Consider the following 24,568-nt stretch of genomic DNA (forward strand, 5'->3'; position numbering starts at 1 on the left):
GCTAGATACATAGCATGTAAACACATAAATATATTAGATGATAGCTAGCTAGATACACATTTTCATAGATATTTAGACAGACAGAGGGCAAACTGCTTATAATTGTTAAATGCAGGGATGGGATTATGAATACTCACTTTAAAAACATGATGGACAACAGAACTACTGCCAATTTTAAAAATGTTTTTATTACTGCCAACTGGAAGCCTCGTAAGGCCAATGTGACATGTGGGTAAGCACAGCCTCTCCACTCAGGTGACGCACAAGAGGGGCAAGGTCCACAGACGAGGAGGAGACACAGGAAGGAGGAGGGGCCGTGCTTTGCTTGGACAGGTGGGGTCATATCCCCCCCACCACATCTCCTTTCCATACTGAGCCTCCTTCCTCATCCCAGACCTCACAGTGGGGAGCCAGGCCACTGCAAGGCCTGACGGGCACCAAGACTGGTGATGGGGGCAGAGGAAGGAAGGGCAAGGATGGCAAAGCAGGATGGAGCCCAGGAAGCTCAGCTGTGGGGGGCAGGTAGCCTGCAGGGATGAAGAGAGGTTGAGATTGGGCTTGCTGGTGGCACCCCAGCCCTCCAAGTCACTGTTGGGGAGAGAGGCAGATGTTGGCTCTTTACCCTGGATATATACACTCAGATCCCAATCCCGCCCCGTCTTCCTGCTACAGCCGTCAATGGTAGTATACACTCAGGGGTGCTAGTCTCCCCAACTCTGTGGGCCATGCAAGGAATTAGGAAAGCTGTATTGAGGTTCCCCTGATAAACCTGACTGGAGATCGGGCCTTCCGGTGAGTCAAGGAGTTGGTTTGCCCTCCCCACACCCTGCAGGAGCACAGCCTGGCAAGGATTCTTACCCCAGCAGGACTGGAGACAGGCTTGTGGTGGGGTGTCACTCAGACACCCCTCTGATGCCGTCCCCCAGCGCAGTGGATAGTAGGGACCCAGGGATTCCAGGGTAGGTAGGACTGCCTTGGACACACTGCCGGGGGACTGCTTGGAAAGCAAGAGGAAGCCCTCAGCTGCCAGCGACGCCTCCTGTTTAGCACAGCCAGGACCCCTGCCCCCAGGCTGTATCTTGAACAACTTCAGGGGGCGCCATTCACACAGTAGACTGTGAGGAGGGCGCTTCCTGGAAGCGTGCACTGTGGGGGCCCAGGGCATCGTGAATTCTAGCTCAGGCCTCCACTGGGAATGGGAGGAGCAGTGACCCCTTCGGCCTTCCCGATTCACAAACTCCCCCTCCTCCTGGATACCTGTGCAGAGAAGATTCCTGGGGAGGCACTTGGTACAGTCAGACCCCGGGAACCACCTACAAGGTAAGGGAGAATCCACTCAGCAGGAGGAACAAGGGTCTGTGGAGCAGGGGATGGTGGTGAGAGGCAGGGGAAGTTTTAGGAAAGGCAACGACTTCTGGCAGGGGTGGGAGGGGGTTGATGCTACAGCCCTAAACTGCCTCCTCTCCAACGCAGGATCTTAAAAGACTGGGGAAGAAGGATTAATTCCTAGGGATGATAAATCTGGGGCTGTGCAACCCTGAAGAGCAAGGATTGTGTGTGTCCAGCATCCAGTACAAGATCTGATGCGTGGGATGTGCCAAGTAAATGTTCGGTGGATGGATAGATGGAAGGAAAGATAGGTGGATGGATGGATGGATGGAAGGATAGGTGGGTGAATGGATGGAGGGAAGGAAGGGAAAGGTGAGTGGATGGATGGATAGATGGATGAATGGAAGGGAAGGAAGGAAGGGAAATGTGAATGGATGGAAGGAATGAAAGGGAAGAAGGAAGGAAGGAAGAGAAAGGTGAGTGGATGGATGAGTAGATGCATGGGCTGAGAAATCACCTGGAAACTGCATCTCCCACTTGAGCTTCTCTTGTCGGCGCCATTTGGCCCTTCGGTTGGAAAACCAGATCTGAGGGAGGGCAGAACCATGCAGCTGACTGTGCGCTCCAGGGCCCAGCACCTACCGTTCTCACCCACATGTTCCTGACCTGGACTCAGAGAGCAGACCCTTCCCCAGACCCAACCTCCCCGCTTCCTGCTCTGGCCTTTGCTCTCTGACCTCTTCCTCAGCACCAAGGCGTGGAGAGGGAGGATGGGGAAAGCAATCAGCAGCAGGGGAACATGGAGGAGCTTGTCTCATTTCTACTCCAAACGAGCTGGTCTCCACCTTCCCACCCCCTTCTCAACCGCAGCCCAAAGCCTGCCTGGCCCAGACTCTCTACGCTTGGGGCCTGTGCACGCTGTGCAGCAGGGCTCACTCACCCTCACCGTGTCCTCGGGCAGAGAGGTGGCTGCAGCCAGTTTCCCACGGGCCACTGAATCAGGATACTGCCCACGCTGGAATTCTGCAGAGATGGAGGCTCACACGGCAAGGGCACAGGGAGAGGAACAAGGCCTGCTTCCCCCTCAGCAGCAGCCCCCCAACTCCCACCCTTCCTAGGACAACCCTAAACTGCCCTCCTCCTGGAGGCAGGGCCACCTGCAGCCTCCAGCGCTCAGCCATGGCCTATAGGCCTCCAGGTCCTCACCTCTGTGGCCCCCATCCACCCAGCCCCGGCACCTTTCTCCAGCGCCTCGGCTTGGCCTGGGGAAAAGATTGTCCGATTCCGGTGGCCAGTTCCTGGGTGGGGACCCCGGGGAGCCTCAGAGTCACAGGGGGGAGTTCGAGGAATTGGACCCAGACCAGCTGCAAAGGGAGACAGGAGCTGGAGCAGGTTTGCGACAGCGATTCCTCCGGGGCTGTGGGGCCGGGGCAGTGTGGCTATAGAGAGGAGCTGCACTGCTGGGACATCCACCGGTACTCGGGGGTTGCTGCAGGGGCACTGGGTGAGGGGCACACTCCATACCGTGGGGGCGCATGCTTAGTATTTGGAGGGAGACAGCTGCAAGGTTTGGTCCAGGCTTGTGTGACCAGACCACATCGAAAGTGGTCTGAGAGGCTGTGATCGAGGCAGAGGGAAGATGTGGAAGCCCCAGTCCTGCCTCCTCCTCAACAGATCCTGTGAACCTGGGGCCTAGGGAGCTGGTCTCCGTTCCAGGACCTGCCAACACCTAGCTAGTGACCTTGGGTAAGTCGCTTCCCTTCCTCTGAGCCTCCATCCTCTCCTGCCAGGAGAGAATAAGACCCCCTGCCAGGCCCTCTCGGTTGTCTTGTGGTGAGGGTGATGCAAGAAAGAACAAGAAAGGAACGTGGGAACTGTTAGATGCTTACTTGTGGCTCTGATCATCCCTGGAGGCAGCTCCAAGACCCACCTGGCAACCTGAGATGTATCCAGGGCGGTCTCTGGTCCTCCTGCAATGCCCGCAGGACTCGGTTGATAGAGGAGACCTGAGGACGTGTGGTGTTGAGTAGGAAGATGGTACACAGAGCCAGGGGTGCTTCCTAAGGATGTTTCCCCAACATTCTCTCTCTTTCTCTCTCTCTGTCCCAGCCAACACCTTACTTCCAAGGGCAGCCTCCTCTCACTCCCCATACTTTCTTCATCTCACCTGTCTCACCACTTTTCAGAAGAGAAACTTCTGGGTCAGAAGAGAGCCCAGGAGCCCCGCCCCCAGCCTGGGAGGCCCCACTGCAAAGTAAGAAGGAATCTACTTCTGCCTCCCCAGACAGCCTGTCTGCGGCTCCACTTCCGGTTCTAGGGAGGGGAGAGCACTTACACTGGGAGTCTTGTCCTGGGTGCAAAGCCCCTCTGCACAGAGCTGGCGTTGGATCTCCCAGGCGAAGAGGGCCGGGCACTCCCCCTTGAGCTGGGCGATTCGTGCCACCACCGGCGGCGTGGCCAAGCGTGGCTTGCTTCCTCCAATCCCCTTGGGCTCCAAGACACCTGTGCGATAGTAACGGCCTAGGATCTTGCTCACACAGCCATTAGATACCTGCATCAGGTGAGAGGCAGAGACAGGTAAGGCCTAATGGCCAGAGAAGGAGTGTCCCTGGGACAGAGGAAGCTATAAGGCCACAGAGTGGAGTCCAGCCCCACCTTCAGAAGTCTGAAGCTCCCTATCCCAGCCCTCAGGGGAGCAGCCCAAGCCCAAAGGCCCTCCCAGTCTGCACCAGCTCCGGACTTGCCTTAAAGGGGCTCCTCTCCCCGCTTCTTGTCCCCATCACTGCATGAAGGGCCCAGCATCCTACCTTGAGGCTCCGGGAGATGTCACAGGGCCGCATCCCACTGATGGCCAGTTGCACAATCTGTTGCCGGGTATCCAGGGGCAGGGGCCGACCATTCACAAAGAGCCCCCCTAGCTGGTTCACGCTGCTGATCCCTGGGTGGGAGAAAGAGGCATCCAACCCGGCAGCTCCCCTGTCTCCAGTCCACCTGTGGCCAGGATGACCCTCCTGGGAGAGGGTTACCCCTCCAGCCTGCCTTCCCACCGTAGAGAAAATCCTCTCCCCAGGGGATGGCCCCTCTTCTGCTCACAGGGTCCCCCAAACATGCCACTTTCTCTGGGAGCTGGCCCATGAATGAATCTTTGCTCCTTGGCCATAGGCACTGGCCCTACCGAGCTTACGGACACAGGGTGGAACAGAGAGACTGTCTGGACTGAGCTCCCTTAGAACGCTGGCCAAGGGCACAGGAAACCACGTGGATGGAAGCAGAACCTTGAGCCATTTCTTCCCTCCTTTTGCTACCTGTCCTTCCAGCTTCTCTCGGACATCTTACCATCTTGCGGCATGCTCCAGGCTGAGCCTCCTCTCAAAGGACAGGCACTGGGAAGACTGGGGAGGGGAGTTTCTCCTGGGAGGTCCTTCTTTGTTCTTGGGGCTGAGCCTACAATAATCCAGGGTTCTTTGGGTGGAATCTCTCGCTTGGAATGATCTTGGGATGGGGTTTTGTGATAGAGGATAAGGTTTATAAAATTTGCCAGTAGATTGGTTACAAAGATTCAAATTCGTTTTACTAAACCTTTGAATTAAAACATCACAGAGCTAGGGGACTTCCCTGACGGTCCAGTGGTTAAGACTCAGCACTTCTGGTGCAGGGTATGCAGGCTGAATCCCTGGTCAAGGAGCTAAGATCCCTCAAAAGTCTTATCAGCCCCCAGCAGGTGATACACTTGGGGCAAGGGTCCCGCCTCCTAAGCTCAGGAGGTTCTGCCCAGCCAGGAAGAGCACCAGGGACCACAGATCCCCATCACCCTGGTCCAGGGCTGGGAACCACATTCAAGGCTCTGCCTGCAGTCTCATGCAGGTTATGTTCTCCAAACCACCAGCCAGAAAGCTTCCTTCAGAGCACCTTATAGGAGGGTCTTGCTCTGTGTTTTATGCTCCCCAGGAAGGTCTGGGGAGATACCAGGGCTCGTCTCTACCCCCAGGCATTGTAGCTCAGGCCCCACCCCCTGGAAGTAGAGATGAGCAAGCCTGAAGTCTCCCAGAAGACACCTCTCTTGACACCTTCTAACCCACTGGGGTTATTATTTCCTGTTAACTCTGGAGAATTCTAGATCTCATACTCTCAGAGGTCAGCTCTCCAAGGCCAGACACTCATTCCTTCAATTACCATTTACTGAAGGGATGTCGAAGGGAGGGAGGGAGAAGCAGGAAAGGGCTGTCTCTGAGCTGCATAGATGCCAAGGTGAGCATGAGAGAGTCTTTGGGCAGCTAGGGACACAGGTCATGAACCACCATGTCTGTCTTGCTTTTAACGGCTAGACATGGCAGTTGAAGCCACCTCCTTTCATGCCTGGACCCCCGGCAGGTCTGGGGGTCACCTGAGAGAATAGCTTATGCTTCGATCTTTCCTGTAATAACCACACCATCTCGACTTAGTTAACTAATCTGCAATTATTTACTGAACATGGTATTAATTATGAGTACACAGCTGGTTGCTCAGGATGAAGGGAGTAAAATGGAAAAGGACAAGGCTTTTGCTCTCCAAGAGGTCACAGAGCAGCCAGGAAGAGGAGACTAGTGCTGGGGAGAAAACAATGAACTCAGGAGGGACTTGAGAAACTCAGGAACTGAAACAGCTTTTACTCACTCATCTCTAGACAGAGAGAGACACATTCCCCTACCAGCTCTCATCTTTCCAGAGAGTCAGGAAGGCAGGCAGAGGTTTCTCCAGAAAGAAAACTGAGGGACAAATTGGGGTTCTCACAAATAAGAGGCTACCCAGGGAGTGAAGTTCAGGGAAGTGTAGAAGCCAGTCCCTCCTCAGAAGCTGAAATTTCCAGCTTCTAATCCTGAGGCTCTCTTTCTCTGCCTCCACCCCTGCCACCACAAAAACAATGGAGAGAAGAAAGTCAATCTGGGGACTTAAAGGGCTGTGTCAAAAGCTCAGAAAATCAGCCAAGCCCTGACTCCTTGAGAGGACTCTGTCCTCCCCTCAGTGACTAGAGCTCAAGAGGAGCTGTGGGGGCTCAAGTTCAATATCCAAACCTGAAATCCCCCCAACTCGAAATAGTAACCCATTCCCAGTCACTGCACCACACATTTCCAACATTCATATTGACTTTTCTGAGGAGACAACCGGTCCTCACAAGATGGGAGAGCAGGAGAAGGGGCTGAAGGGGCAGGAAGGAGGTAGCTGCAGAGACAGAGGAGGAGAGAGGTTGGCTTGGCCGCACAAAGACATGGAGCCAGCCTGGGAGGCAGAACAGACAATGAGCCGGAGGTGAGCTACCTGTGTGGAGGCACTGAGGTGAGAGCTTCGACGCTTCAGGAGTCTCAGGCTCCTGATCTGGGCTCCTGAGACCCCTGCAGTCTCCAGGGAGGGTGCTGGTCTGGTCCTGGTAACAGCCTCCTCTCTGTTTCTGCTTCAGTCCCGCCAGGGGGTCCAGAGCTACAGAGAGCCCGGTGATCAGGAGCAGAGGGCAGCCTTCTGGGAGCAGCCAGTGATGTCACAGGCCATGAGCAGAGGAGAGAGGAGGAGGGAGGTGTGCATGGGGCTGACTGACGCCGGCCCTGACTCAGGGCGAACCACAGCCAATGACCCACTGTGTCCTTCCACTGGAAGTCCTCGGAGCCCATGTTGCCCCCACCTGCCAGCCTGAAGCAGGACCAGAGCCAGTCTCACCCAGGGCGCCCAGCCCCTGAGCACACCCACTCAGGGGCCAGCACTCCTGAAGTGAATGAGGAATAAGGAAGATGGGGGAATTTCAGACTGTGTCTCCAAGTCTTCAGGTGCTCAGAAGCCCAAACGTGACTTCCAGAACCACGGACACAGCCTCCCACCCAGAATGCACTTTTGGGTTCTGGGTCAACTCCTGAGTCCTGTGTTGGTTGAAAAGATAAATGGGTACATAGACCAACACCTAAATACTGGCCAAGTTGGCCCATGAATCTCTCAGAGAATGAGGTATGTGTAGAAAAGAGTGTCACATGGCACCAGTTCTTCCGGAGTGTCCTAACCAAACCTCCAACTGGCTCCTTGACTGAGGTGATGCCCAGGATGAGTCTTGCTTAGGAACTGGGGGACCCTGGGATTCAGAACACTGTCAACAGGGTTGATGGAGGGAATAAGCCTCTGAGGGGAGTTAGGTTGCAGGTGGGGTATCTATCCATTTCTAGATTTATCAGGCTCCATTCCACTAAGGATATGGTGGTTTTAGGCTCTAAGTTATGAATGACACTCCTGTTCCCACCGTGGACACCACAGGGTACCCGGATCTTTGTTGGGGTGGAAGGCCCAGCAGCTGGAAAGAAGACAAAGCCCCCAGCGCATGGAAGCTCTGTTGCCACCTCCAGCACGGGCAGATCTCTTGTGAAGGAGGCAGCATGGAAAGCTCTTTGGGTCCATCCCATACTTTGGATTCTGAGAGACTCTCAGAAGTCAGGCTGAAAGTAATCAGGGTGTGGAGATCTAAGACTAGGTTTCATTGGTAAATGCTTTGGTTTTGGGGGAACAAGGGCATGGATATCATGGTTGATCCTAGGGTTGGGAACTCATTCTCAAGACAGAGCCAAATGTATCACAAAAGTGGGTTTTCTCCCTTACCCTGCTACTTACTCCCCTCCTTTTCCAGCCTCCTCAGGCTAGTCCAGAGCCCTGGGCAGACTGCAGCAGGTAGTTTCAGCACCAGGGGCAGGACAGCACATGCCCCAGTGGCTGTAGAGCCAATTCACTCCCAGGGCAGCTGGGACTGTTGGTCCCAATGCTCAGCCATGCCTGGGTGAGAGGAGGTCCTGAGGAAGGCATGTGGTACCCCTGATCTTAGTCCTCTTTTCCTGCCTCATCTCTTCCCCTTTATTTGCCCCTGCATCTGGGGACCAAAGGCTCCATGTTCGGACCCATTATTCCCATGGACAGCTGTGTGAGGGTGGAGATAGGGGTATCAGGGGGAGCAGGGACAAGACCTGGCAGATGGTGGAGGCAGTGATTTCCCCCATAAACTACCCTCTCCCCCCGCCTTTACAACACACTCTTGGGTCTGAATAAACAGAGGCTTTCGACCCAGAGGTGATGGGGGGAGGGAAAAGAGAGGAAGGGGAGCCTAGCCAGCCCAAAGGCTCAGCCACTCAGCCCTCTGTCCAAAGCGCCAGACTGTTTGAGGAGCAAATATCTGCCTTCACTGTCTGACTCTCTCCGCTGCCCCCACCGGGCTTGGGGCTAATTGTCCCTCATTAGCTGGGCCCAAGCCCCAGGCTGCTGCCAGCCCCCGCCATCTGCTCACAATTATACATTAACTCAGAGGTCTTGCCACCCGCCAGCCCGACTGTGCGCCCCTCTCCAGGCCAGCCGTGGCCATTCCTGATTGTCCCTCACCCTGTTATAGAGCCCGAACCACTGGCTTCTACTGCCCTCGGGGGCCCCTGGTATAAAGCCCTGAAGCTGTGGGAAAAGACCAGTCCTCAGGTGAAGCGGCTGGAGTTCCCCTGCCCTCCTCATGGGGCCAGCAGATGAGACAAGCCCGTGCGTAAAGCTGGAGAGGGCAGGGCGCAGCCAGAGCTGAAACCAGAGGCTTTGCCCTGACTCCTCACCCTGGGCTTTGGGCACTCAATGGGGGTGGCGACGCCAGTTCCAGGCTATTGCTATCCCTCCCTGTGGCCCCTCCTAGTGAGCTGTAGAGTTCTGGCTCCTAACTTCCCTCTTTCCAGAGAGCCCCGTTTCCTGCCAGTCCTCAGCTTTCCAGAGCGCCCTGGCCACCTCGCCAAAACCGCTCTCTGGCAACACACGTCTCCGAATTGAAAGTCAGCGTAGTTTCCTGGCCACAAAAACGTGGGGAATCTTCAAGTTCCTTGGATATTCCCAAGCTTAGTCCTGAAGCTGCAACTCCCGCCACCGCCAGCCCTGCTCTCCCAGGCCAGGTCTGGGAGACCCTTTTCTGCAAATCCCAGCACTTTCCTGGCCGGTGTCTGAAACGCTGGCTACTCAGCTCCCTCCCTCTGAATGTGCCAAGGAGAGTGAAGAGCACTTCCTCTCAACTGGGGACACAGAAAACATCCCCTTTTCCTTCTTTTTTCACTAGGAGTGCCTAACCTCTGCGCTCGGTCCTCCCCACATTTCTCTCAGGACTAGGCTTTGCTGGGCAGGGTGGGGAGTCTGCACTTTCCTGCACAACCCTTAGCAGAGCTGGGGAGTTAGAACCAAGGACTCCAGGAGGCCAGGCAAGGAAACTCGTGGTGTTTGGGGTGAGGGCAGCAAGGAAGAGCCCAGCCCAAAGCTGTTAGGTCCGGCGCCATGCACCTCAGACCACAGAGGCCAAGTCACTTGTGCGGAATATGTCTCTGGGTATGCCAGGGCACACTAGCCCTGCCCAAGGGGAAGGGGCAGCGTCCTGACTGGAGTTTTCACACCTGCCTGCTGACCCAAAGTTTCATCTGTTTTTCTGGGATGGCCAGCTCTGAGCTCCACAAAGCTCTCCCACTCCAGTGAAGAATCTGGGGAAGCAGATAGTGGCCCATTTTTAAAATACATTTTATTTTAATAAGCTTTATTTTTTAGGACAGTCTTAGGTTTACAGAGAAATTTCAAAGAGAGTTTTCATATACCTCACCCACTGTTTCCCCTGTTATGAACATCTTACATCAGTATTTGTTATAATTAGTAAACCAATGTGGAAAGGGCTTCCCTTTTGGAAGGGTGGCTGTTTGTGGAAAGGGTGGCTCAGAAGGTAAAGAATCCCCCTGCAATGTGGGAGACCTGGGTTTCATCCCTGAGGCAGCGAAGATCCGCTGGAGAAGGGAATGGCTACCCCTTCCAGTATTCTTGCCTGGAGAATCCCCATGGACAAAGGAGGCTGGTGGGCTACGGTCCATGGTGTCACAAAGAGTCAGACACGACCGAGCAACTAACACTCATTGATAATTAAAATCCACGCTTTATTTTAGAGTTCCTCAGTCTTTCCCCTAACATCCTCTTTTCGGTTTCAGGACGCTATCCAGGACACTACATTTAGTCACCAGGTATTCTGAGGCTCTTCTTGACTGTAAGGATTTCTCAGATTTTCTTGTTTTTGATAACTTTGAAAATTTTGAGGAGTCAGGTATTTTACAGAACATCTCTCCGCTGTGATTTGTCTGATGTTTTCTTCATGATTAGACTGGGCTTATGAGTTTTGTAGTTCAAACAGTAAAGAATCTGCCTGCAGTGCAGGAGACCTGGGTTTGATCCCTAGGTCAGGAAAATCCCCTGGAGAAGAGAATGGCAATCCACCCCAGTATTCTTGCCTGGAGAATCCCCATGGACAGAAGAGCCTGGTGGGCTACAGTCCATGGGGGTGCAAAAAGTCGGACATGTCTGAGTGACTAGCACACGCGTGCGCATGCACACACACACACACACAGGTTTTGAGGAAGAAGATCCAAAAAGGTGAAGTGCCATTCTCATCATATCCCATCACAGCACGTGTCAAAATGACTCACCTCTGTTGATGTTGACCTTGATCATCTTGCTGAGGTAGTATATATTAGGTTTCCCCACTGAAATTACTCTTTTTCCCTCCTTTCTAGACGGCACTTTTCTGCAGGAAGTCCTGAGTACAAGGCACCCTTAAGAGTGAGGAGTTATACTTTACCTCTTGAGGGTGATTACATTGATTTTGGATTTCTTATGCCCCAGAGATTTTTTCACTTCTCTCCCATTTATCTGGGGCTTCCCAGGGTCGTTGTTTTTCAGTCACCAAGGCCTAGTCATGTCAGACTCTCTGTGACCCCATGAACTGCAGCACGCCAGGTGACGTGGTGTTAAAGAACCTGCCTGTCAATACAGGAGACACAGGAGACGAAGGTTCAATCCCTGGGTTGGGAAGATCCCCTGGAGTGGGAAATGGCAACCCACTCCAGTATTCTTCTCTGGGAAATCCCATGGACAGAGACTGGTGGGCTGCAGGCCCTGGGATTGCAGCGTCGGACACGACGGAGTGACTGAACACGTGGCACACACCATCACTTATCTGTTCACTAATTTATGTCTATCAGTATGGACTATGGAGACTAATTTTACTCTTTGGATCATTATCCAATATACTACTTCTTGTTGTTGTTGCTCAACTTGTTCCAGCTTCGGCCATTGGGCACTCTTAATTGGCTCCTGTATCCCTTTGGCATATCCTCATTTTCATGGGGTTCAGTTTTTATTATGTGTGTGTGTGTGTGAGAGTATCTCCTTATTTATCTTATACATCACCTGCCCCAAGCCTAGAATTAGTCATATCTCCATGGAGCTCTGGCTGCCTTGGTTGGAGAGTGGTATGAAAAAGCAAAGATCTGGGCACTAGCTTTGCTTGCTGCTACTGGGATATCAGTGCTTCTGGATTCTCTCAGCTGAGAGAGCAAAGAAATAAACATTAGTGTGTACTAATCTGTGTATGTAGACATATTAATATCTGTAAAGAGTTCCATATATAACCAATTCCATCCATATAAACTAAACATGAGTTCATACTCATGTCTCCAACTCCAATCCATTATTACACAGATCATTCTAGTTTCCTCCCTTGCATTTCTATAAAGTCTATATAATACTTATGTATAATTCATTTTACCTTTAGTTTTATAGACTCCACTCATTTCCAAAGTTACTTAAATAGGCACCCTTGTCCCCACCCGCTTCCCTTCATAATCTAACTGTAGTACAGTTGGATTATTTAGTCATATTCTGCATTTCACTTTAGGATTCCCTGACCTCTAAATAACTTTTAAAATCTGTATAAATTAAGATTCACTCTTTGTGCTGTAAAGGTCTATCAGTTCAGTTCAGTTGCTCAGTCGTGTCTGACTCTTTGTGACCCCATGAATCACAACAAGCCAGGCATCCCTGTCCATCACCAACTCCCGGAGTTTACTGAAACTCATGTCCATCGAGTCAGTGATGCCATCCAGCCATCTCATCCTCTGTCGTCCCCTTCTCCTCCTGCCCCCAATCCCTCCCAGCATCAGGGTCTTTTCCAATGAGTCAACTCTTCACATGAGGTGGCCAAAGTATTGGAGTTTCAGCTTCAGCATGAGTCCTTCCAATGAACACCCAGGACTGATCTCCTTTAGGATAGACTGGTTGGATCTCCTTGCAGTCCAAGGGACTCTCAAGAGTCTTCTCCAACACCACAGTTCAAAAGCATCAATTTTTCGGCGCTCAGCTTTCTTCACAGTCCAACTCTCACATCCATACATGACCACTGGAAAAACCATAGCCTTGACTAGACGGACCTTTGTTGGCAAAGTAATATCTCTGCTTTTGAATATGCTATCTAGGTTGGTCATAACTTTCCTTCCAAGGAGTAAGTGTCTTTTAATTTCATGGCTGCAATCACCATCTGCAGTGATTTTGGAGCCCCCCAAAATAAAGTCTGACACTGTTTCCACTGTTTCCCCATCTATTTGCCATGAAGTGATGGGACCAGATGCCATGATCTTCGTTTCTGAATGTTGAGCTTTAAGCCAACTTTTTCACTCTCCTCTTTCACTTTCATCAAGAGGCTTTTTAGTTCCTCTTCACTTTCTGCCATAAGGGTGGTGTCATCTACATATCTGAGGTTATTGATATTTCTCCTGGCAATCTTGATTCCAGCTTGTGCTTCTTCCAGCCCAGCGTTTCTCAAGATGCATTCTGCATATAAGTTAAATAAGCAGGGTGATGGTATACAGCCTTGATGTACTCCTTTTCCTATTTGGAACCAGTCTGTTGTTCCATGTCCCATTCTAACTGTTGGATTCCTGACCTGCATATAGGTTTCTCAAGAGGCAGGTCAGGTGGTCTGGTATTCCCATCTCTTTCAGAATTTTCCACAATTTGTTGTGATCCACACAGTCAAAGGCTTTGGCATAGTCAATAAAGCAGAAATAGATGTTTTTCTGGAACTCTCTTGCTTTTTCAATGATTCAGAGGATGTTGGCAATTTGATCTCTGGTTCCTCTGCCTCTTCTAAAATCAGCTTGAACATCTGGAAGTTCACGGTTCACATACTGCTGAAGCCTGGCTTGGAGAATTCTGAGCATTACTTTACTAGCATGTGAGATGAGTGCAATTGTGCAGTAGTTTGAGCATTGTTTGGCATTGCCTTTCTTTGGGATTGGAATGAAAACTGACCTTTTCCAGTCCCATGGCCACTGCTGAGTTTTCCAAATTTGCTTGCATATTGAGTGCAGCACTTTCACAGCATCATCTTTTAGGATTTGAAATAGCTCAACTAGAATTCCATCACCTCCACTAGCTTTGTTTGGAGTGATACTTTCTAAGGCCCACTTGACTTCACATTCCAGGATGTCTGGGTCTAGGTAAAGTTCTATAGGTTTTGATAAATGCTAAATCTCTGTATTCATAAGTACAGTAAACTATACAGAATAGTTTCTCCCACCCTAAGAAATCTGTAGCATTTCACCTATTCAACCCACCTCCCTCCCCACAGGCCCCTGGCAACCACTAATCTTTGTATGAAGACCATCGTTTTGCCATTTCTGGAATGTCATAATGAAATCATAAAGTATGCTGCCTTTTCAGACTGGCTTCTTTCACTTGGTAATATGCACTTAAGATTTCTGCATGTCTTTTCTGATAGCTGATTTCTTTTTAGGACTGAATAGTAGTCCATTGTATGGATGAACCATAGTTTATGTATCTATTCACCTACTCTAGACAAAAGTTTTCAACTCTTTTGGGTAAATAATAAGCAATACAATTGCTGAAGGACATGGTATGAATATGTTTAGTTTTGTGAAAAATCACCAAACTGTCTCCCAAAGTGGCTGTTCCATTTTGCATGCCCTCCAGCAGTGAACAAGAGTTCCTATTTCTTCACATCCCCATTAGCATTTGGTGTTGTCAGGATTTTGGATTTTGGCCATTCTGATAATCACAATGGTGTGATCATTGACCTAGAGCCCGACATCCTAGAATGTGAAGTCAAGTGGCCTTAGAAAGCATCACTATGAACAAAGCTAGTGGAGGTGATAGAATTCTAGTTGAGCTATTTCAAATCCTGAAAGATGATACTGTGAAAGTGCTGCACTCAATATGCAAGCAAATTTGGAAAACTCAGCAGTGGCCACGGGACTGGAAAAGGTCAGTTTTCATTCCAATCCCAAAGAAAGGCAATGCCAAACAATGCTCAAACTACTGCACAATTGCACTCATCTCACACACTAGTAAAGTAATGCTCAGAATTCTCCAAGCCAGGCTTCAGCAGTATGTGAACCGTGAACTTCCAGATGTTCAAGCTGATTTTAGAAAAGGCAGAGGAACCAGAGATCAAATTGCCAACATCCTCTGGATCATTGAAAAAGCAAGAGAGTTCCAGAAAAACATCTATTTCTGCTTTATTGACTATGCCAAAGCCTTTGACTGTGTGGATCACAACAAATTGTGGAAAATTCTGAAAGAGATGGGAATACCAGACCACCTGACCTGCCTCTTGAGAAACCTATATGCAGGTCAGGAATCCAACAGTTAGAATGGGACATGGAACAACAGACTGGTTCCAAATAGGAAAAGGAGTACATCAAGGCTGTATACCATCACCCTGCTTATTTAACTTATATGCAGAATGCATCTTGAGAAACGCTGGGCTGGAAGAAGCACAAGCTGGAATCAAGATTGCCAGGAGAATTATCAATAACCTCAGATATGTAGATGACACCACCCTTATGGCAGAAAGTGAAGAGGAACTAAAAAGCCTCTTGATGAAAGTGAAAGAGGAGAGTGAAAAAGTTGGCTTAAAGCTCAACATTCAGAAAACGAAGATCATGGCATCCGGTCCCATCACTTCATGGCAAATAGATGGGGAAACAGTGGAAACAGTGTCAGACTTTATTTTGGGGGGCTCCAAAATCACTGCAGATGGTGATTGCAGCCATGAAATTAAAAGACACTTACTCCTTGGAAGGAAAGTTATGACCAACCTAGATAGCATATTCAAAAGCAGAGATATTACTTTGCCAACAAAGGTCCGTCTAGTCAAGGCTATGGTTTTTCCAGTGGTCATGTATGGATGTGAGAGTTGGACTGTGAAGAAAGCTGAGCGCCGAAAAATTGATGCTTTTGAACTGTGGTGTTGGAGAAGACTCTTGAGAGTCCCTTGGACTGCAAGGAGATCCAACCAGTCTATCCTAAAGGAGATCAGTCCTGGGTGTTCATTGGAAGGACTCATGCTGAAGCTGAAACTCCAATACTTTGGCCACCTCATGTGAAGAGTTGACTCATTGGAAAAGACCCTGATGCTGGGAGGGATTGGGGGCAGGAGGAGAAGGGGACGACAGAGGATGAGATGGCTGGATGGCATCACTGACTCGATGGACATGAGTTTCAGTAAACTCCGGGAGTTGGTGATGGACAGGGAGGCCTGGCCTGTTGTGATTCATGGGGTCACAAAGAGTCAGACACGACTGAGCAACTGAACTGAACTGAACTGATAGGTGTCTAGTGGTATATCATTGTCATTTTAACTTGCTTCTCCTTAAATGATAGAATGTGGATAATCTTATCATATGCTTCTTTGCCATCTGTTTATCTTCTTTGGAGAGGTATCTATTAAGGTTTTTGATTCATTTGTTAATCAGGTGTCTATTTTCTTATTGTTAAGCTTTAAGAGTTCTTTGCATAGTTTGGATAACATTCTTTTCTCAGATATGTGTTTGCAAATGTTTCCTCCCAGTCTTCGACTTATCTTCTAAGATTGTTGACCTTGTCTTTCCAAGAGCAGAAGTTTGTAATCATACTGAAGTTCAGCTTATCGATTATTTCTATCATGGACCATGTCTTAAGTGTTTTATTTAGAAAGGCATCATCAAACCCATTAACTATAATTTTTAGAGCTGCTTTAGATTCACAGGAAAATTGAGAAGAAAGTACAGAGAAATTCCATATACCCCCTCCCCCACACAGGCACAGCCTCCTCCATTTTCAGTATCTCCAGTTTGTTACAGTTAATGAACCTAAGCTGTAAATTTTGTATATGTTCTTTATCAAGCTGAGGGTGTCCTCTTCTATTCCCCATATGCTGAGATCTTTTATCATGAGTGTGTATTGGATTTTGTTAAATGCCTTTTCTACATCAATTGATATGATCATTTTTCTTCTTTATCCTGCTAATGTGATGGATTATATTCATTGATTTTTAAATATTGAGCCAGCTTTCCATGCCTGGAATAAACTCACTTGGTCATGGTGTATGATTCTTTTTATACACTATTGGATACAACTTACTAATATTTTACTGATTTTTTTTCACCTATGCTCATGAAAATACTAGTGTTCAGCTTTCATTTCTTATGATGTCTTTAACTGCATTGGGGGCTTCCCTGGTGGCTCAAATGGTAAAGAATCTGCTTGTAGTATGAGAGACCCAGGTTCCATCTCTGGGTCAGGAAGATGCCCTGGAGAAGGGAATGGCTACCCACTCCAGTATTCTTGCCTGGGAAATTCCATGGACAGAGGAAGCTGGTGGGCTACAGTCCATGGGGTCGCAAAGAGTTGGACACAATTGAGCATGTCAGGGTAATTAATATTGGTCTCATAAAATGAGTTAGGAAGCGTTCCGTCAGAGAGCCAGCTTTGAGAGTGAGGACAGGGTTTACTGAGCACCTGTAACTCAGGCTGAGAGACATGCAAAGCGCATCTCCTGTTTGACATCCAGGATAGTACATCTCAGTAATTAACAATGGGATCTGTAGAGCCAACAAACCTCAGTTCCTGTCCCAGCCCTCCCACACCGTCTGCATGATCCTGGGCCAATTAACTGTTAATTTAACAAATAATAATTGAATACCTATTGTGTGCCAGGCACGGGGATAACAGTAGTGGATAAAGAGAGAAATCCCCAGTGCCCTTGGAGCCTTTTTTTTTTTTTTTAGGCTTATATTTTTATACTTCCTGTGCTTCAGTTTTCCACATCTATAACATGTGACTTTAATAGTACCTGGGCTTCCCCAGTGGCTCAGGAGGGAAAGAATCCACTTGCAATGCAGGACATGATCCCTGGGTTGGGAAGATCCCCTAGAGGAGGAAATGGAAATCTACTCCAGTTCTCTTTCCTGAAAAATCCCATGAACAGAGGAGCCTGGAGGAGCACAGTCCAAAGGGTCACAAAGACTCAGACACGGCTGGGCGAGTAAGCACACATACGTAATAGCACCTACCGCATAAGACTGATGTCTTATAGAAGTGAATATATATAAAGAATACTCCATATATTCCATTATATTATAATTGTTGTTACTACTACTACTACTACTACTATTATGTGCCAACAGGTAATGCTATTCTCTATTGACTGAGTTCACTAGTTTCAGTCTAGGACATTCGTAGCCCCACCTTTGCTGCCTTAAGTCTCCACTCCTATCATTTCTGTCTCTGCTTCTTCAGCTGACCCTCGTGCTCTTTAGGCTCACTGAGCCTATTATATGACATTCTTTCTCTGATCTAGAGTTTCCTTATCTGGAGATAGTTGGGTGGCTATCTTTCTGCTGCTTTTGAAATATCCAAACTTCTGCACTTTTGAAAGGGAAGAGGATGAGAAACAGAAATCATTGAGGATCTCAGGTCTTTGCCTGTATGCTTTCTGAAGGTTATGGAATCCTGGCTGTGGTCTCTCTATGGAGTGAACGGGGACTGAACTATTTTAATGTAGTCTAGTCAGCACTGAAACTATGTCTGTAAACAGGTCCTACATAGGAAAGCTCAGTGCTCCAGCTTGGGTAACTATCCACAGCTTGCTGCTGCTGCTAAGTTGCCTCAGTTGTGTCTGACTTTTTGCGACCCCATAGACGGCAGCCCACCAGGCTCCACCATCCCTGGGATTCTCCAGGCAAGAACACTGGAGTGGGTTGCCATTTCCTTCTCCAATGCATGAAAGTGAAAAGTGAAAGTGAAGTCGCTCAGTCGTGTCCGACTCTTCGAGACCCCATGGACTGCAGCCTACCAGGCTCCTCTGTCCATGGAATTTTTCCAGGCAAGAGTACTGGAGTGGGGTGCCATTGCCTTAGCAAGACTCAAAGGCAATGGGGAATAAAGCTCCCTCCCCGAGCTTAAGGATCTTACTTCCATCCCAGGAATCCAGAGCTCTTTCATCTTTACTGTGTCCACCGGGCCCCCAAAGCAACACCTGCTGAGTCCAACAGAAGTCACCATACTACCAGAGGGTAAATCATCTCATTACTGTCCCTGGCTTGGCACCATCAGATACAATAACCAGACTTTGAATGGTCCATGTCCCAGGTTTCACCATCAGCCCAGCTGGCATCTCTTTCACCTCCACCCCTCAGCTTACCCAATTCCTCTTTACTGGTCCTCATGTCCACTTCTTGCCCTGACTCTCTCAAATCTCCACTGCGGGTGTGCTCAGTCACTCAGTCATGTCTGACTCTGTGTGACCCCATGACCTGTAGCCCACCAGGCTCCTCTGTCCATGGGATTCTACAGGCAAGAATGCATTCCCTTCTCCAGAGGACATTCCTGACCCAGGGATCAACCCCAGGTCTTCTGCATTGCAGGTGAATTCTTTACTGACAGAGCCACCTGATTTCAACTACCTGAAATCAATTATTTTAGCCTTCCCTGGACTGCTCCACATTCATCTCTCTCTTTCTTTTTGTGGAAGAAAGTGCAACAGTGATGTTTCATGGAAACTCCTGTTTCCTCTCTGATTCTCTCTTCTCTGTTCAATGTTTAGACTGTTCAAACCCCTCATTTTCTCCACCCACTAGGCCGGTTTCTCTTTCTCCTGGTACTTTAAGTTCTTTCTGTTAGTTTCTATATCTCATAATACAATATATAATAATAATCATCTCCATCAAACAGTGTCTGGACAGAACTCTGGCTAGAGCTGCTTGACCTCAGTCACCAGGGATCAGCCCCTCTGGAGCCTGCCTGGGATGTGCAGGTGCCCCTCAGGGTCTGCACATGGGCTCCCCCCGCAGGATGCCCAGTGCTCTGCCGTTTGGTAGGGACACAGACTGATTGTAATTGTTGGTAATCCAGTCTTCCTTCATCACATCCCCTCTGAGAGTCTGAGCCGTGTGATTGGCAGGGGACTCAGCATCAAGTCAGAAGAGGCAAAGGAGATGCAGACTTGGGAAATATTTGGCAGCTGCCAGCGCCCTGAGGCACCATTTCCCCTTCTAACCCCGTACCCTTCAATATCCACTCCCCACACCTTGAGTCTGACTTTCTCCAGAGATGGAATTGAAAAGACAGGCTCAGGAACTCAACAGGGTAAAATCCTTTGGGGTTATTGTCACTGTTAAGAAAGCTGGGTTTAAAAAGAGAATTCTCCTCTTTTCTCAGGAGAGAACAAGGAATTTATTTTAAACCAACAGGTAAAAATATCAGTCACACTAACATAATTGCCCAAATGTACTAATCTTAGTAACTCAGAAAAAATAAGTCTGCTGGATTGGTAATAAAGAATGCTGATTTGACCTCTGATATTTTCTTTTCATGTTACAGTGTGAGAAAATATGCACCACATAACCACTTTAAGTGCACAATTCCATGGCATCAAGTCCATGATATAGCCATCATCACTATCCGTTTCCAGAAGTTTTCATCATCCCAAATTCTGTACCCATTAAACAACAACTCTCCTTTCCTCACCCCCTCTAAACTTGGACCTTAATGTTACTTTCTGTTTCTATTGATTTATCTATTCTAGGTACCATGTGTGAGTGGGATCATGTAATATTCTTTTGTGTATGGCTTATCTCACTTGGCATGGTGTCTTTGAAAAGCAAGTTCTTAGGCATGCTTCCCTTCTCTTGATTATCCTGGTCTCAAAAAAATTAAAGCTACTTTTGGAGCTATTGGTGGAGCCTTGGGTAAGAACAGAGGTGGAGTCCTGGGCAACAATGGAGATGTCAGTCCATCTGCCTGCAGGGATAAGTGTCGAAGCAAAGGAACTCTGTAAGAGTAGATTCCCTTTGAGTTTCAAGTTCACATGTCTTGAGTACTGGGAGAGCCCCAGATGAGAGAGAAAACAAGGCAAAATAATGTCATCAGCTAGTCCACAGAGATACTACGCAATTCAAATAGGAAAACAACAGGGACATACCTGGCGGTCCAGAGGTTAGGACTTAGTGCTTCCAATGCAGGGGGCGCAAGTCTGATCCTTGGTCAGGGCACTAAGATCCCACATGCTCCCAGGAGTGGCCACAAAACCAGAAAACAGGAACAACAACAACAACAAAAAAGACTGATTTAAAAAAACCAGGAAAACAACAGCTTGTCTCTCTCCTCCAAATGCTGGGCTTTCTCTGTTCTGGAGGGTGAAAGCGAAAGTCACTCAGTTGTGTACACTCTTTGGAACCCCATGGAATCCTCCAGGCCAGAATACTGGAGTGGGTAACCTTCCCTTTCTCCAGGGGATCTTCCCAACCCAGGGATCGAACCCAGGTCTCCTGCATTGCAGGCAGATTCTTTACCAGCTGAGCTCCGAATCCTCTGAACTCCAGTCTGCTTGGAAAGTAGGTAGGGTCCAAATAACAAAATTATGATGCACAAGTGAGTCCTGCCTCCTAGTTTCTACATTCTTCCTCTCCTAACATGCTCTCATCTTTCAACAACGAACGGAGGAGGAGATGAAAGGGGAAAGCTTGAAGTAGAAGGAAGCAGTACCCTTGGTAGGCACTCCAGAGCACGTGCCCAGCAAGGCAATAATCCTCCTGGCTGTCACCAAGGTGCCATTTCTCCTTACGCCCTTGCTGCAAGTTCTTCCTTATGGACCACTCCATGGGGCCAGCGCTTTGTGCTGATTGTCATATTCTCATCCACGTGTTTAGATCGCCTTGAGGTTCATCCTCCCCAAGGTAAAGAGAAGATCAGGAGCTGGGCAGAACCCATAGGTAAACAAATCCCCAAGTTAACTGAATACTTTCTACAAACAACTTGACCATCGTATGGTATCCTGATATGTGAGCTGGGTACAGAAAGAGGCTGTGGGCCAGGTCCTAGGAATAGCCTGCCAACAAGGCCTCAACTGGGCAGCCAGAGGGCAGTGTTTGGCTACCTAGTACCTGATAGAGAGGCATCCCTAATATGGGGCAAAGGCTCAGACAATGGGGCTGAAGCTGGGACCAGCAGGCAATATTAAAAGCAAATCACTCCCGGGCTCTAGAATACACATGCCCCCACTAGAGAACCTGCATGCCACAACTGGAGAAAGCCTGAGTGCTGCAACGAAGACCCAGCACAGCCAAAATAAAAAATAATAAGAAGTTTTTAAAAACCACTTCCAGGACTCCTAAACCTCTCAGATATATTCACCTGTGTCTTAACCCAGGAGCTTAAAGCAGACTCCCTCTAATCATTACTTTCTAGGAACAGAAATTTTCTTGGGAGAGAAAGGACAATTAAGTTGGATAAAAGAGAAAAAAAATTACCCAAGGTGCTAGATAGTTTTTGTAGGAGGAACACAGAAAATCGTCACAGTGGCTTGAAACAATGACTCATCTAGCCCAGGATTTTGTTTCTAGGACTGAAAAAAACAAGGATCCTTTGATGGAGAAAATAAAAGCTGAGTGAGCAAAAGACCTTGTAAAGTAAGAAAGAAAGGGTGATAAGGTGAATGTTGTTAAATGTTACTAAAAGGATGTCTTTGACAATGACCTTGGCCTTTGTGTGAGGTGGGATGGCCTTTAAGAGGCTTCCTAAAGCATGCTTCATGAATAGATGGACAAAAGGACTGAGTTCTTGAATTTAGGACTCAGTAGACCTGGGTTGGGACTTTCCTGTGTGTTGGTGGCTCAGTCGTGTCTGAGTCTTTGCGATCCCATGGACTGTAACCCACCAGGCTCTTCTGCTTATTCTGTCTGGAGGGCCTGCACGTCAGTGCCTTGTCTCCTGGGTTGTCTCTACAGCTGATGGGGTACCTTCAAGTCCTCACGTCACGTATTCCTCAATCAATCACAAGGGTCTGCACACCTGTCTCCACAACTTCCTCCACGTTTGTGGGCTGCACACCAGGAGAATACTCGGTTTCTGTCTCTCTCCAACCTCAGGACCAACTTCCCCCAGCCACACTCTGGAGCCCTTGTAGATTTTAGTAGAATCTTATATTTTCATTTGTCCCCATGAGAGAGAAGCAATTTCAGGGGAATAAATAGGGAACTTAACTGAACTCCAGCATCCTCTGTCCATGGACCTGCAACCCCCAAGGATTCTATGCTTTATCTCTCACCTTGATTTGTTCAGGCCCTCTTGGCTAGGCCAAGGGTGCTTAGCTATAAAAGGTATACTTTTAGTTTGGAGGAAAAGACAAATTCATTTAGGAATATGGGGGAGTTATAAGCAAAAAGGAAGATAAATAGGAGGAAGAAAGAAAGAGGAGAAGGGAAGGGAACGCCTAGGGGAATCTGTTTAGCTGTAAACATTAGGGTAACTGCACAGACCTTTCCATTTGTCTGTCATGGCTAGGAAGAAGAACTTGGTCTCATATCTTACAAAAGAACAGGCTGGAAATCTAACTGCCTTGGAATTCCATGGGTAGTAACTCCCAGCAAGAGAAACTATCCTAATCCTTCCAGGGAAACTCAAACAATAAGCTAGAAAGGTCTACAGTTACAGTTTAAATGCACTGGCATTCTCAGATTGCCCTTAAATCTGGGAATCCAGAGTTCAGGAGAGACACTCCTCTTAATCCTGTTGTCCTGGTGACAGGAGCTGGATGGGAGTGGGGATGTTTATGCTTGCTTGGGAGCACAATGAGAAAGAGGAGGAACTACGGCTTGAAACTGAACTTGGTTTGGAGACCAAAACCTAGTTTTGATTTTGGTCAAAAGCGTGAGATGGGGAGAAAAGAGCAAGTGGGGAGCTCTTCTGCAGAGGTTCAGTCTCAAACAAGTTAGTGGAATTAGACTGCTTGAAGAATAAAGAGTTCTACTCTCATAGGGTCTCAGGATTTTAATTTTATCATTTGGTACAATTAAGAGGGCTTCCCTTGTGGCTCAGCTGGTAAAGAATCCGCCTGTAATGCAGACCTGGGTTCAATTCCTGGGTTGGGAAGATCCCTTGGAGAAAGGATCGGCTACCCACTCCAGTACTCTGGCCTGGAGAATTCCACGGACTGCATAGCCCATGGGGTTGCAAAGAGTCAGACATGACTGAGCAACTTTCACTTACAATGAAGAATTTCTAAACTCTGGAAACAGCAGAATATTCCAAGGTTAGCTTCTCTCATTTTGGACTAGGAGAGTATTGAAATGGCTACAATCCCAAAAGATGATGACTCGAGGGGAGACAAACACAGGATGTCACAGTACCTCCTGGAATTGTTGCTATTAATGTGGAAGGCAAAATAATAAAGCTTCCAAAAGATAATCCAGGAGAATACCTTTATGATAAAATACCAGTTACACATATTTAAACATGCTTAGCTGCGGACTTTCCCTCGTGGTCCAGTGGTTAAGAATCCATCTTGCAATGCAGGGGACACTGATTCAATCCCTGGTCCAGGAAGATCCCACATGCCCTGAGCTACCACTAAGCCAGGGCACCACAACTACTGAGCCTATGTTCTGGAGCCAGAGAGCTGCAACTACTGAAGCCCACACCCCCTAGAGTCTGTACTCTGCAGGAAGAGAAGTCACTGCAATGAGATGTCTGTGCACGGCAATTAGAGAGTAACCCCTGCTCACCACAACGAGAGAACACCCACGCACAGCAGAGAAGACAGACCCAGCACAACCAAAAATGAATAAATAAAAATTTTTTAAAAAGTTGAAAGCAGGCAGATGCAAATTAAGACCATAGGAGATACTACTGCACATCCACCAAAATGGCTGGAATTTTATTTATTCATTTAAACTTTTTATTTTATATTAGAGAATAGGAATGGATGGGGTTTTAAAACATTGATAACATCAAATGCTGGTGAGGATATGGAATAATTAGGACTCTCATGTACTGCTGGAGGCAGTCTGAATTGGCCCATCCACTTTGGGAAAAAAGCTATCTACCAAAGTTAAGGTATTCATAACCTTTGACTCCTACAGATTCCCCAAAGAAACACATGTTCATGAATGCTTATTTATAATAGCTAAAAACTGGATACAGTCCTGTTTCTGACACTACTGCTGTGTATTAAACCACTTCACACCTAGTGCATAAATCCATCACCATTTTATGATGGTTGTGAATTCTGTGGGTCAAGAGTTCAGAAAGAGCCTAGAGAGGATTGCTTATCTCAGCTTCGCCAAGTCTGTGG

At 48.3% G+C, this 24,568-nt stretch overlaps 1 protein-coding gene across 1 annotated transcript; it reads right to left on the reverse strand.

Annotated features, from left to right (window-relative positions):
• Positions 1 to 205: 205 nt before the first annotated feature.
• PAX4 (paired box 4) lies at positions 206 to 6,971 on the reverse strand. Its single transcript, XM_061415466.1, has 10 exons — positions 6,899 to 6,971; positions 6,625 to 6,783; positions 4,137 to 4,414; positions 3,665 to 3,880; positions 3,260 to 3,335; positions 2,568 to 2,693; positions 2,270 to 2,352; positions 1,847 to 1,916; positions 1,258 to 1,313; positions 206 to 997 (listed from the first exon to the last, which is right to left on the reverse strand). Exons 1-10 carry the CDS (start codon positions 6,969 to 6,971, stop codon positions 638 to 640), a joined length of 1,497 nt encoding a protein of 498 aa, XP_061271450.1. The 3' UTR covers positions 206 to 637.
• Between the last annotated feature and the right edge of the window lie 17,597 nt (positions 6,972 to 24,568).

Source organism: Bos javanicus, chromosome 4 (genome assembly GCF_032452875.1).
Source record: "Bos javanicus breed banteng chromosome 4, ARS-OSU_banteng_1.0, whole genome shotgun sequence".
Classification (NCBI taxonomy): Eukaryota; Metazoa; Chordata; class Mammalia; order Artiodactyla; family Bovidae; genus Bos; species Bos javanicus.